This window comes from Malaclemys terrapin, chromosome 1 (assembly GCF_027887155.1).
Source record: "Malaclemys terrapin pileata isolate rMalTer1 chromosome 1, rMalTer1.hap1, whole genome shotgun sequence".
NCBI lineage: Eukaryota > Metazoa > Chordata > Testudines > Emydidae > Malaclemys > Malaclemys terrapin.
Genome location: NC_071505.1, coordinates 113,852,175 through 113,865,269, shown reverse-complemented (window position 1 = coordinate 113,865,269; position 13,095 = coordinate 113,852,175). Strand labels below are relative to the sequence as shown.

General features: G+C 39.7%; 1 protein-coding gene across 5 annotated transcripts in view; it reads left to right on the top strand.

The window, feature by feature from the left end:
- Window positions 1-13,095, top strand: part of EPS8 (epidermal growth factor receptor pathway substrate 8) — a 197,207-nt gene that overhangs the window by 128,469 nt on the left and 55,643 nt on the right. For all 5 annotated transcript variants that reach the window (XM_054036082.1, XM_054036092.1, XM_054036101.1 and 2 more), the window contains 4 exons: window positions 7,438-7,505; window positions 9,966-10,127; window positions 10,336-10,485; window positions 12,740-12,822. In XM_054036082.1, the coding sequence (XP_053892057.1) occupies window positions 7,438-7,505; window positions 9,966-10,127; window positions 10,336-10,485; window positions 12,740-12,822 (463 nt within the window). The remainder of the gene's footprint in view (window positions 1-7,437; window positions 7,506-9,965; window positions 10,128-10,335; window positions 10,486-12,739; window positions 12,823-13,095) is intronic.

Below are 13,095 nucleotides of genomic sequence, written 5' to 3'. Positions count from 1 at the left end.
AGTTGGGGCTAGAACTCTTGAGTCTTTGGGCTTGCAATTGAATGTATCTTCCACTGGGTTACAGGCCAGAATGAAGGGGAGTCCCTCCCTCTTTGTTTGCTTCCCCAAAATGGTATGAAGGCTATACTTTTTCCTATCATCACAAGATTGTCTGCAGCAGAGGCAAAAATCACAATAAATTCCAGAGAGCTGACAACACTAATGGAGTTTCCAAAGGCACAGATAACTGTAAACAAGTCCACATCAGAGGAATTACAATTCCATCTTAATCAGTGTTCTTATGTGTATTTGAGAAGATAGTAGCAGACAGGGATTCAACTAGGCACTCAGATACTATGGTGACAAATGTAGTATAAGCACCGGTCTAGATTAGAATAGTGAATCTCCTAGCCAGTCAGAGAGCTCACACTATGAGTAAAGTGGTACAAAGACTTTACCTTACCATGTGATTTGATTTTTAGATCTATGCTGTTATAATTCTTTTGATTAGACTTCTTCAGCTGTGGAGCATAATTAATAGATTGACTTAAATCTGTGTTTCTTTTTCTTACCATCATCAAAAAATTATTGTAGGTAGCTATTGTTTTAGGCATTTCAACTGTTTAAATTACCTGTGGTACTGGTGCTAACCTACATTTCTACAAGTTTAGTGTTTTGGATATGAACGTGGTTTGAAAAGAGAGACTATCTGATTAAATAGAATAAACTCAATGGTTTTGACACTTGTATTAATTCTATCTGGCTGTGCCCGTTGTGGAGCCTTAATAACTCTCTTCATGCGTGGAGGGAACTGATGAGCTGGACCTGGGAAACAAGATGATTACAATGGAGAGTGAAAGCATAAAGGGAAAAGTGTTAACTTTCATTAAATCAACAACTTCCATAGTTCATTCTCAAGAGTCACCATGAGAAATATTCTTATTGAAATAGCTTGCAATAGGCAGGCAAATGGCAAACACTTCAGTGTTGCTGTGTGGCTGTCAAAATGATACTAGTGAATATTAATTAGATACTTTAATTTCCACATTTGGATTTCATTCCAGTAACACATCAGAGAATCGTAAGTATTTAGTCTTAGACAGAAAAACAGTGTGGCCTGAGCCTAAGAAATGTCAGTGTCAATCTTTTGGAGCTGCTGTAAAAGTTTCCAAAAGTGTATTCGTAGAAACAAGATAAATTTAATTTAAGGCTCTACTGACTGAGTTTTATGTAACATTTAATCAAATATCTGGAAGTGGTATTAGGACCAAGCCAAATTAGAAGTAGAAAAGTGGACACAAGAGATCCATTTCCTGGACACTACAGTGCAAATAAGCGATGGTCACATAACCACCCTGTACCGAAAACCTACTGACCTCTATACTTGCCTACATGCCTCCAGCTTCCATCCAGACCACATCACGCGATCCATTGTCTACAGCCAAGTTCTAAGATACAACCACATTTGCTCCAATCCCTCAGATAGACACAAACACCTACAGAATCTCTATCAAGTGTTCTTAAAACTACAATACCCACCTGCTGAAGTGAAGAAACAGATTGACATAGCCAGAAGGGTACCCAGAAGTTTCCTACTACAGGACAGGCCCAACAAAGAAAGTAACAGAACGCCACTAGTCATCACCTTCAGCCCTCAACTAAAACCTCTCCAGCACGTGATCAAGAATGTACAACCTATCCTGAAGGATGTTCCCTTACTCTCACAGACCTTGGGAGACAGACCAGTCCTCGCTTACAGACAGCCCACCAACCTGAAGCAAATACTCACCAGCAACTACGCACAACAAAAATACTAACCCAGGAACCTATCCGTGCAACAAATGCCATTGCCTACTCTGTCCACATATCTATTCAAGGGACACCATCATAGGACTTAACCACATCAGCCACACCATCAGGGGCTCGTTCACCTGCACATCTACCAATGTGATATATGCCATCAATAGAAAATTGTTTTGTACTAAGCTGCTAGTCCATCCCTAGCAGAATCAGTTTGGGTGTTTTATAAATAATTTTTACCATGTTAAATATGTATTTAATTAAAAAAGAATCACTTAAAGAAATATTCAAACATTGAATTTGAAAGCCAGGAAATTTATGGTAGATGTAAGTTAATGAAAAAGGAGAAAAGGATTGTATTAATCAAATAGCGGAAAATTCATACATCTTACAGACAGGCAAACATATTATTACATCATACAGTCGTACTGGCCTCAAGAGTAGCTTTGTGAGGAGGGTGATGCAGTAATCCAGTCTGGAGGTTACTATAGGAAAAACCATGAAAAATTAATTCCTAACACTCGCAAATGAAAGGTGGGTTTTTTTTGTTGTTGTTGTTGTTGTTTTTTAATGGGACAAACCCTCTACATTATTTATCATCTTGATCTTGGTTAAGGGAAAATTTGGGTCAACATTTTCAAAAATAAGAGCCTGTTTTTAAAATCAAATTCCTAAAAGGATCTGATTGGAAGAATATTCTGTCAAAATCTGCAGTTCTCTTGAAATCAAAATATATTGTGAATTTCACTGGATATTTTGTTTAAAAAAGAAAATCGGGAGGGGGAAGTTCCAGCAATGTTGGGACATCCTACTTTGACATTTTTGAAATGAGACATTTTAGTTTTTTGTTTTGAAATGACTTTTTATATAACATAATACAACATAAAAAGTTGACATCGTAACAAGACTGTTATTGAAACAAAATGTTTTGATCAACCCTAAACTATTTATTAATTTTTTAAATTTCCTTCATAGAGAATTTCATAGTTTTGGAGCAGGAGGGACCTCTGATGCCCGGAAAAAAGGGCATGAGAGTAATTGCCCTATGAGGGAAGTACAAAAGAGAATGTTCCTTGTGTGTGGAAAAGTCTGATAATAGTGGAAGGGTATAACCTGGAACTGAGAAGGACAAGTACCAAAGGAGTGGAGTCTTGTGACAGGTTCTCAGAGTTAAAGTCCCTGCAAGGAGAGGCGGAGCTATTCTGCTGACTCACGCTAATTTATGCTGGAAGCCAGACCATATAGGGTACATTAGCTCCAATCCAGAATATAAAGCTGTTTGTGTAGCCCTTTATGAAGGGAAATGCAAACTAGGGTCAGGGATTAAAGGGTTTTGCAGGAAGAACCATAAAATGCAAGCAAAGCCCGAGGAGACCATAGACTGAAATTGATTTTTTTTCTTCTGAAGTTACAAAAAAAGGAAAACCTCAGGAAATGGTTAATTCTGGACACTAATGTCTATGTCAAGAATGGAGACTCTGTCTGCTCATGAGCCTCCTTTATAGCTTTTCCTTCAGTCAACCCATCCTGGGCAGTCCCTGGGAACTGGCTCTGAGGAAGACTGGATAATAAGCAGCTGAGTTGGCCATGTCAGGGAAGGGAGTGAAACTTCTTAACCATTGAGCTTTAAATGGGTATTTGAAAAAATTATTCTGCCAGAAATGACTACCAGTATTTAGGCTGAAATTGGGATGTATATGTATTAGAAGCCAAATTTTGGAACAGCGTTAAGTGTACAATATATTTTCTGGCAGATATTTTCTCTAAAGGTTGAGAAGTCTCAGTGCAGTGATTGTTTCTGCTAATGTTTTTAACCATAATTGAGAGAATAAGTGTTACTTAAATCTTTGGGATCTGGTAGAATCTATCTGATTTTGCCAGACAGATTTGAGCAAATTGGGATTATATAATGCATGATGGAAAATGCTATAAGAGCACTTCTCCAATAGAATTCTTAATTTCTTCTTGTAATAGTACTTCCAGCTTTCTACTTTTGCTTCTGGAATGTGTATTATATCCATTATCTAGCGCCATACAAAATCATCTGTGAGGTAGTCTCTGCTGGGTGACTGGCCTCCCAAATATTTTCTGCAGAGTGCCCCTCGTAATTGAGATACAGATCACTGTTGGATGTTGCCAAACATCACACATATGTAGATATCTAAAAAATTGTGAGGATACGCTCCTGTATCTGTAATGATAGTAAATGATAGTGAGTGATGAATATAGATATTTGTGAGCTCTGCTCACAATTCTCTGATTTTTATAAACAGCTTTTTTTTGGTTCTGTTCTGAGTAGAGTGTGTGCCCACACCAGTTGTTAATTACTATCTATCTATCTATCTATCTATCTATCTATAAAAACAGGGTAAAAGTATTACCTTCCTGGGGCTGAAAACCTTTCACGTGGCATCTTGTCTACCAAAAGTGCTGTGCTGTTCTGTTGGATGGGGACATGTTTGTTGCTGCTGGCATACAGTGCTTTTGGAGGTGCTATCTTTGCACTAAGCCAGGGGTGGGCAAACTACCACCCGGGGGCCACATCTGACCCTTCAGACGTTTTAATCTGGCCCTTGAGCTCCTGCTGGGGAGCAGGGTCCGGGGCTTGTCCCGCTCCACATGTGCTGTGGCTCCACATGACTCCCAGAAGCAGAGGAATGTCCCCGTTCCGGCTCCTATGCGTAGGGGCAGCCACGGGGCTCCACATGTTGCCCCCGCCCCAAGTGCCACCCCTGCAGCTCCTATTGGCCGGGAACCATGGCCAATGGGAGCTGCAGGGGCGGCACCTGCAGATGGGGCAGTGCACAGAGCCGCCTGGACACACCTCCATGTAGGAGCCGGGGGGGGGGGGGAGAGACATGTCGCTGCTTCTGGGAGCTGCTTGAGTTAAGCACCGCCCGGAGCCTACACCCCTGACCCACTCCTGCGCCCCAACCCTGATCCCCCTCCTGTCCTCTGAACCCCTTGGTCCAAGCACAGAGCACCCTCCTGCACCCCAAACACGTCAGCCCCAGCCCAGAGCCCACATCCCCAGCTGGAACCCTCACACACCCCAACCCCTGCCCCAGCCCGGAGCCCCCTCCTGCACCCTGAACTCCTCATTTCTGGCCACACTCCCAGCTGGAGCCCTCACTCCCTCCCACATCCCAACCCCATTTCATGAGCATTCATAGCCCGTCATACAATTTCCATACCTAGATGTGGCCCTCAGGCCAAAAAGTTTGCCCACCCCTGCACTAAGACTAAGGTGTTTAGCAGTTGTGCACACTAAAGATCATAGGCCACCTTTTGGAAGAGTTGCATGTTGGCCTGTTATGACCTTAAACGAAATGCAGTGTAACCACCATGCAAGGCAGAGTTTCTTTAATGTATAAGTATAATAGAGGTGTATATTTTAATATTTTTTAAATAATATTGTTTTAATTTTACAAACTTTACAGCAGATGTAAAATTCCTTGTCCCGGTTTAATTTGGTGAAAGCAAAAACGTTAATCTATGTAACCTTCTGTTTGAAAAAGCCCAGCGGGTCAAGCTTTCAGTAAATCAGAACGTGCAGTGTTTTTTCTACATGTCCTCTTTCCTGTTGCACAACATCCAATTATTCCTTTACAGCTAGTAAGTTAAGACTGTTGCCCTGTCATCTTTGGGATGGAAATAATTATAGCTTTTGGGTTAAATCAGACATTGCTTTTTTAATTCCCTTGTTTTGTTAGGAACAGATGGACTTTACTTCTTCAGATCATCATCCAAACAAAAAAAGAAAGGTAGCAAATGAAGTAGAAGTGGTTTATTGAGTGTTTTGTGGGGTGTGTGTTTGCGTTTTTTTTAAACACTTCTGAAAATAAGTAATATGCTGCAAAAGCAAAAATATTAGTAACAGTTAAATTAAAGCATTAAATGCCAAGGACATTTGTATTGGTGTTTCTAAGTAATTAAATTAGAGCAGATGATGGGGACTTTTTTTACAATATGCCCTTGTGCACCATCCTAAATGCATTTTCTGGTAATCCACAGTAGTCTGGTATTTGGTTGATTGTACTGCAGACTAATCTCACTAAAGCAAACTGAATAACTGTTGTAAGTTAATTGCCCCTGGGTGGCTCTATTTCAGTAAGCAACATTGGCCTTCTGGGAAGAATGACAGCAAGCTACCAAGAGTTCTCTGTAACTACTGCCTTCTATGAGATGTGCAGACACGATGAAACTATGGGCCTGTACCTCCTGCTAACTATCACCTGCTAAGCAATATCCCACTGAAATCATGGGAATTGAGGGTACTTCACTTCTTGCAACATAAGCGTCCTGAGTTATTAAACCCACACTTTACCTGACTTGAAATACCCATGTAAAGAAACATGGTTTGGGAAGGCCCTTTGTTTTACATTGGTCTAAGACCTCAATGGGTATCATTCGTTTCTGCTGTAAGCCCTCCCAAAAGATCTATATAATTTATAGACCCTAAGATCTTAAATAACTATTCAACCCAAACCTGGCTTCATTTTTAGTAATTGAAGTAGTGCTTTGATGTAGTTAGCTCTCGGAGACTATTAACACAATAGCACACTTCATTTTTCACCAATGCACAAGTTGTCTCTATGGTGAAATTGATATATCAGTTTTTCTCAGCTTGAAACCCAGTTCATCAAAATGCTCATTTATCTCATCTTAAGGCAGAAAAAATGATTATTAAAAAAAACAAAAATACCGAAAACTAAATCCTGAAAACCTTATCCTGTCAGGTCTCCTATTAACGTCACTTGGAATTTTGCCTGAGAAAGGAAAGAAATATTAGGCCCTTCAGTGATTAGGAGTAAAGGTCCAAATATTACATTAAGAATATTTTTGTATTAAATTAAGATGAGATCCTTTTTTCACTGATTATGACATTGTCATATGTATTATTTTTTCCCCACTGGCATAAAATAGACCCAACATGATATTTCTGATTTTGCAGCGTTCTAGAACAGTCAGAAGAATATAAGATATTTCTTTTAGCGTAATTCAGTGTGGCAGTTCTGTACTGCATCTTCTGCATTTGTCCTTTCACAGCCTATTTCTACACCAGTAATTCATTTATTTTGAATATTTGGGAAGAAAGAAAGAAAGGCAAATCAGATTTGTGTGTTTTTAAAATAATTTCTAAAATAGTCAGTCCTGATATTTAAGATATTGAGTAGGACTTTTTTCTGCTAATTATTGGGGCTTTTTAGCTACAGAGTAGTAATATATAACAAGGCACACTTGGTTTCAGAGTACATTAATGCATATACGAAAAGCCCCAAGCCAGTTTTGCTAGCTACATAAGTGGGAAGTCAAAGATTTAATATTCAAACTTTACAATACCATATTTTCAGACAATACTTAAAATGCCAATAACCTGCTGTATTCTGAATTGTTGTGTTGAGTCTAGCTTTTTGTTTGCCTCCTACAGGCTTTTTTCATGGTATTGTTCATGTGGATATATATTGTGCTCAGGGCTACAATGAGGTGAAGGCTTTTCCTTTTGAGTATGATAAGTAACAGCTTTTCTTTTTCTGCATTTGTATAAAAATATTGTGGGGTATCTGAGACAGGTATCTGAGACACTTTTAAAAGATATAAGCTTCAGCACAACATGGAAGCAGGTGAATAATTACTCTCTTAATTATTATTTTTTAGAGCAAAGAAAGAGTTATGCACGGGACAGTGCCAGCAGCATATCTGAAACTTCACAGTATCATGTGGAGGTAAGACTGAGATTTTCAATTGGAAAAATAGCAAATACCTGGACACAATTTTTAGGGTAAAATGCAAGGTCTAGTTTACTCTTCCTAGTGCAGTTCTACATAATATGCAATGATTTATTTCCCCCCAAGTAGTGTCTATAGATTTGAAGACATATACATCATCTAAAATGTTTTGCCAGGCAAATGTCACTTTTAGTATAATATACATTTGATTATGTCTTAGATCCTGCAGCTAGACCACAATGGGCTACAATTGTGTCAGTTTTTATGAGCAAAGCAGGATTGCCTGCAGTTACTATTTGGCAGTGGGAAGGGATGTGTCTATGCAAAATCTAGGGACCTCAGGAAGTAATGTTGATAATTCAATAGGTGATGTGCTTTTTTCCTTGAGCTTGTTGCCTTCTAGTCCTCAGGCACAGTGTAGAGATGATCTGTGTCACTGAAGCTCCATGTTGGATGATATGGAAAATGGAGGCTTTGATAAAAGATCATCATCATCGAGCTCAGACTGGTATTCACAAGAGCAGGGGTCTTAACCTCAGGGCTAGCTACATTCTGTTATGGTTAATTATGTTCTGCCTACCAAATTCTCCCTACTTTTCAATGCAGAGTTTATCTCTTGCTTCCTGTCCTAAACTGCTGTGCAGAATTACTGTATATTGATGTCGTGTTCTATCCCAGGAGTAAATCCATTTAAATTCTGCAGGGCAGCAAGCATAGGCGCCGACTTTCTCTCTTTCCTGTGGGTGCTCAACGGCCCCTCTACCCCACCCCCACTCCACCTCTTCAATGCCCCTCCCACCCCGCCTCTTCCAACCCCTTCCCCAAAATCCCCGCCTCAACTCTGCCCCCTCCCTGCCCCTATTCCAACTCCTTCCCCAAATCCCCACTCCAGCTCCACCTCTTCCTCACCTCCTCCCCTGACCAAGCCACATTCCCGCTCCTCCCCATCCCTCCCGGAGCATCCTAATGCTGCCAAACAGATGTTTGGCGGCGGCCGGGCGGGAAACTCTGGGAGGTAGGCGGGGGAGCGGGGACGCAACACGCTCAGGTGGGGCGGGAGTGGAGGGGAGCTTGGCGGTCAGTGGGTGCAGAGCACCCACTAATTTTTCCCCATGGGTGCTCCAGCCTCAGAGCACCCACGGAGTCGGCACCTATGGAAGCAAGACTTGGATGCTCGCATATTGTGAGCACTTTGTGATCCTTTGTCATATAAGACAATTTAAAATATAAGACATCATATTACAGCCTTATTCTGATACGACAGTAGACATTCTGTTGTGTAACCAAGCAGCACTGTTGTGGGATTAAATTAGGTCCTGCCAATGCCATAAATTCACAGTTCCTCATTGTTCAGCTTTAAACTCAGAACCTGTATAAATTGTTACATGTTTGATGGTTCTCAGCATCATCTTACATTCTACTGCTCAGATCGCCTTCACAATCTGCTTGCAAAGAAATACTTATGTTGCTTTTGACTCTGTATGGTTTTGGCTACTTTAGAAATTAAAGTTAGGTATTGGTACTCTATTGGCATAAAGATTACTGCATGTATTTGGAATGCAAGTGTTGCCATGTGAACAATCAGTATAATCTCTTTACTACATTTTATTTTGCCTTTTGAGTTGTTTAAATTCCCTTTCATTTCTGTATTAATATTATTTGGTCTTATGCAGCTGCCATATCCACTGTCCTGGTTACACAGTTAATAGGTATACCATTCTGTGTATTTGATGCATTGTTGACATGTTAGAAAAGAAATGTAGCAAAATCATAACGGCAAGGAAATTGGATGGATCCGGAACAATGGCAGTGAGATAATATTTCATTCACAGGCCACTGGTTAAAAATAAAATACATGCCAGGCTGGTAGTGAACAAAAGTGATCCCATAAAATATTTATTTTCTAGTCTATATGAAATGAGTGGCCCATCTCTCTGGAAGGTGTATCTATGAGAAACAAATGAACAACATCTCATTGCTATTAGTATGCTAGTTGTCAGCTTTAACAGAAATATGAGGACCTTCCAGATCAGGGTTGGGGCAAATTAACAGAGTATAGGACAGATTCCTGTTGTGCTGCTGCCTGTTTCACTTTCCAGAGGTGCCAGGCTGCTACTTGTCATGCATGGTAAATTAATGTTCTGAGAGTATATATTTTTTTTTAATCCTGATTGTGATGCCTGAAAAATGTCAAAATATCCAAGGCAGTTTAACTACTAACAGAATGATAGAGGATAATAAATTGTAGGTTATAGTAGTCAGTTGATTTCTTTAAGTGACATTATAGAATAAAAAATCGTAGCTTATCAATGGGATGTGTCATGTATAAAGGCACTCTTTTTTTTAAATGCATGGCTTGTCATCCTGTTTCCCTACAGTTTAAATACTACAGACATTTGGTTTTGGAAAATGAGTTTTAATGTGTGTGCATTTTTTTACACATGTATCGATCATCAGCACTTGACCACTTTTGTTTTGGACCGGAAAGAGGCTATGATAACAGTGGATGATGGAATAAGAAAGCTGAAATTGCTGGATGCCAAGGGCAAAGTGTGGACTCAAGATATGATTCTTCAAGTGGATGACAAAGCTGTCAGTCTGGTGGACTTAGAATCAAAGGTAGGGTCTGTAAATGGCATTCTTATTTTCAGAAAGGAAGAAGGGAATCAGCGGGAAAAAAAGAGTGTCTGAAGGGTTTTTTTTATATTATTTTAATTGCCGCTTTATTATTTTCATTGTTTGGATGAAATTGGAACAGCATTTCAGAGATCAAGACTCTGAATTTTTGGTAACCAGAAATGTAAGATTTTTTTTCGCCCCCCTGCAGAATGAACTGGAGAATTTTCCTTTGAGCACAATTCAACATTGCCAAGCTGTGATGAACACGTGCAATTATGATTCTATTCTTGCACTAGTTTGCAAAGAACCAGCCCAAAACAAGCCAGATCTTCATCTTTTCCAATGCGATGAGGTTAAGGTAACGCAATAATACGGACCCATTGCAGATCACTTGAATTTTGTAACAGTGAGGAGGAAAATCAATGATACCGCCTCACAAAATGTACTTTGTTCTTTTCTTCTGTCAGTTGTACTTTAACATGAATATATTGATGATACTAAGTTTTCTTAGTATGATGATAAATATACTATAGTATATTCATTAAGGGTAATGATATCTCAGATATTTGAAACCTTAGTAGACTGCACACCCATATAAATCTTTCCTAGAGAGAGCATTTTGGGAGGGTAAGGTTCAAGGGTTAGCTATTAAATTAGGCTCGCAGATCACCAAGGTTTGTGTGTATGTGTTAGTAATATTCACTGGTACTGTTTCTTAAGCAGATGGTGTAAAATAGCTCAAGAGAGTTAATTACAAATTCGTAGAAGCTGATGAGAAATGTTATCTGTTCTTACTGCGTTTTTCCTTTCCATCTATTCCTTTCTCATTGAGCAGTTAAATCTCTTCTATGCACGTGTATTCTCTCCCCCCATGCAGGACATCAAATTATTTGTGCTGAGGCAGACTTCTAGTCACCAGAAGGGGTTGGCATCATTTATATTGATCAGAGTCTTGGAAGCAAGCAAATAGACTAATATTGGCTTATGCTCTATTAGAAAACTAGAGCGGGAGAGGGGGGGAATATTACTAGATAAGATGGTCAAAAACAAGAGGAAGAGAGATCTTGTTTGCTTCCAGTTAAGATAAGCCAGCAATATTTTAGAGTAAAGAAAATTGTTAAAAGTACTTGACTTTATTTCTAGGATTGTACATCTCAATTTCGGCATGTGCAGTAATATAATTTGTACTGCTTCTTCAAATTCTGATAAGTAATTTCATGTAACTTTTTAATTTTATTTCATAGTAGTTTTAGTCACCCTATTGTATCCTTTTTTAAAAAAAAATAACACTAATCACATGGTAGAGTTTCTTCAAATAAACATTTGGAATGGTTCCAGCGATAGTGATGTGAAGATGACTGGGGTTAATTGTGTGACCCAGTGGCATGCTAACAGATCTACTTCTGTTGGTTTTTGCTGCATCTCCACTAGGGGGACTCTGCCAGCATAGCTAATCCGGCAAAGACTCTGTAGTGCAGACAAGCTCTAAGATTATATACATTCAGTTTTCAGTTAGTGGTGAAGTTCATACTGGAGGATATTCCCTGCCCATCTCATTTTTTTCCTAATCTTTTTATTGCAATCCCTATTGGTATGTCTACACTGCAGTGTAAGCCCAGGGTTCAAATTCAGGATCAAGCCTAACCCCACTTTCACCTACACACATCGTGATAACCCAGGGCTCGGATCCAGGGTCCCGGGATCCTGGTAGGGTGGCAGGTATGAGCCTGACTCAAGCCCCACTGGACTTGTACTCGGGGAGTCTGCAAAAAGTATTCCACAACCCTGTGGGCCAACTTTCTTTGTCCTCTGGACAGCCAAGTTTAGTGGACAGTCAAGTTTTCACATGCTACATTACGGACAAAGGGCTAGAGTGGCCACATTTTGGGGATTAGGAATTCTGGGATATGGGTGGTTGTACTCAGGCCCACATAAGGCAGTGTAGATGCTGGAGCCGCCCCAGGTTGGGACCCTGGGTTCAACCATTCCTTTTCTTCTCTTTAGTGCTGTTGCTATTTGTTGATTGATATGCAATGCCTTTCACTAACATGCTTGAGAAAACTTAACATAATACCATCATCATGTAGGAAAGAAGAAATCATTTGCTCTGGCAATAATTGTTGACTTGAAATAATTACAACTGTTCAAGCACATTTCAGCTTAAATGACATATACACCAGAAAGACAACTTGGGTGAGGTAATATCTTTTATTATTCTGTTGGTGAGAGAGACAAACTTTTGAACTTCAGAATCCTTCGGCTCTGACCTTTCACCAGCAGAAGTAGCTCCAATAGATGATATTACTTCACCCACCTTGTCTCTCTAATATCCTAGGACCAACCCGGCTACAACAACACTGCAAACGTACACACCAGAACACAGTTTGATATCAAAACACTAATATATGTATCAGCATCCAGACAGTAGCACTGTGTGTCTCTCTCTAACTGTATTGAAAATAAAGTTGAAAGAAAATTCTTTTGATACATATGTTCCTGGACCTAAATGTGTTTCAAAAACAAGCAGGTGGATATTTTTAATCCTATCTATTTAGCCTAGTTAATAACTCAAGTGTTTGGCAGCCAGGTAACATCTGTTTCTGTCCCTGCAGGCTAGCTTTATTCATGAAGATATTGAAAGTGCAATCAGCGACAGCAAAGGGGGGAAACAAAAGAAGAGGCTTGACACGCTCAGGTAAAAAACTTCCAGGTAGTATCAGGAACAGTCTAGTAGAAAGTAATTTAAAATCATCCTTTCTTTTTCTCCCCCATTCTCCTCTTCCCAACTCTACAATTCTTTACTATTTTGTGGTAATCTTCTGGATAGTATACACCCACCATCGGGGACAACAGCTTGATTTATTTCTCTCTCTCACTGACTGAATTTACAACTTCTGTTCTTAACTCTCTCCTACTCCAATGTTATACATAACTGTGTTCAGTTGGGAAAATGCTGCCACTTCCTCTA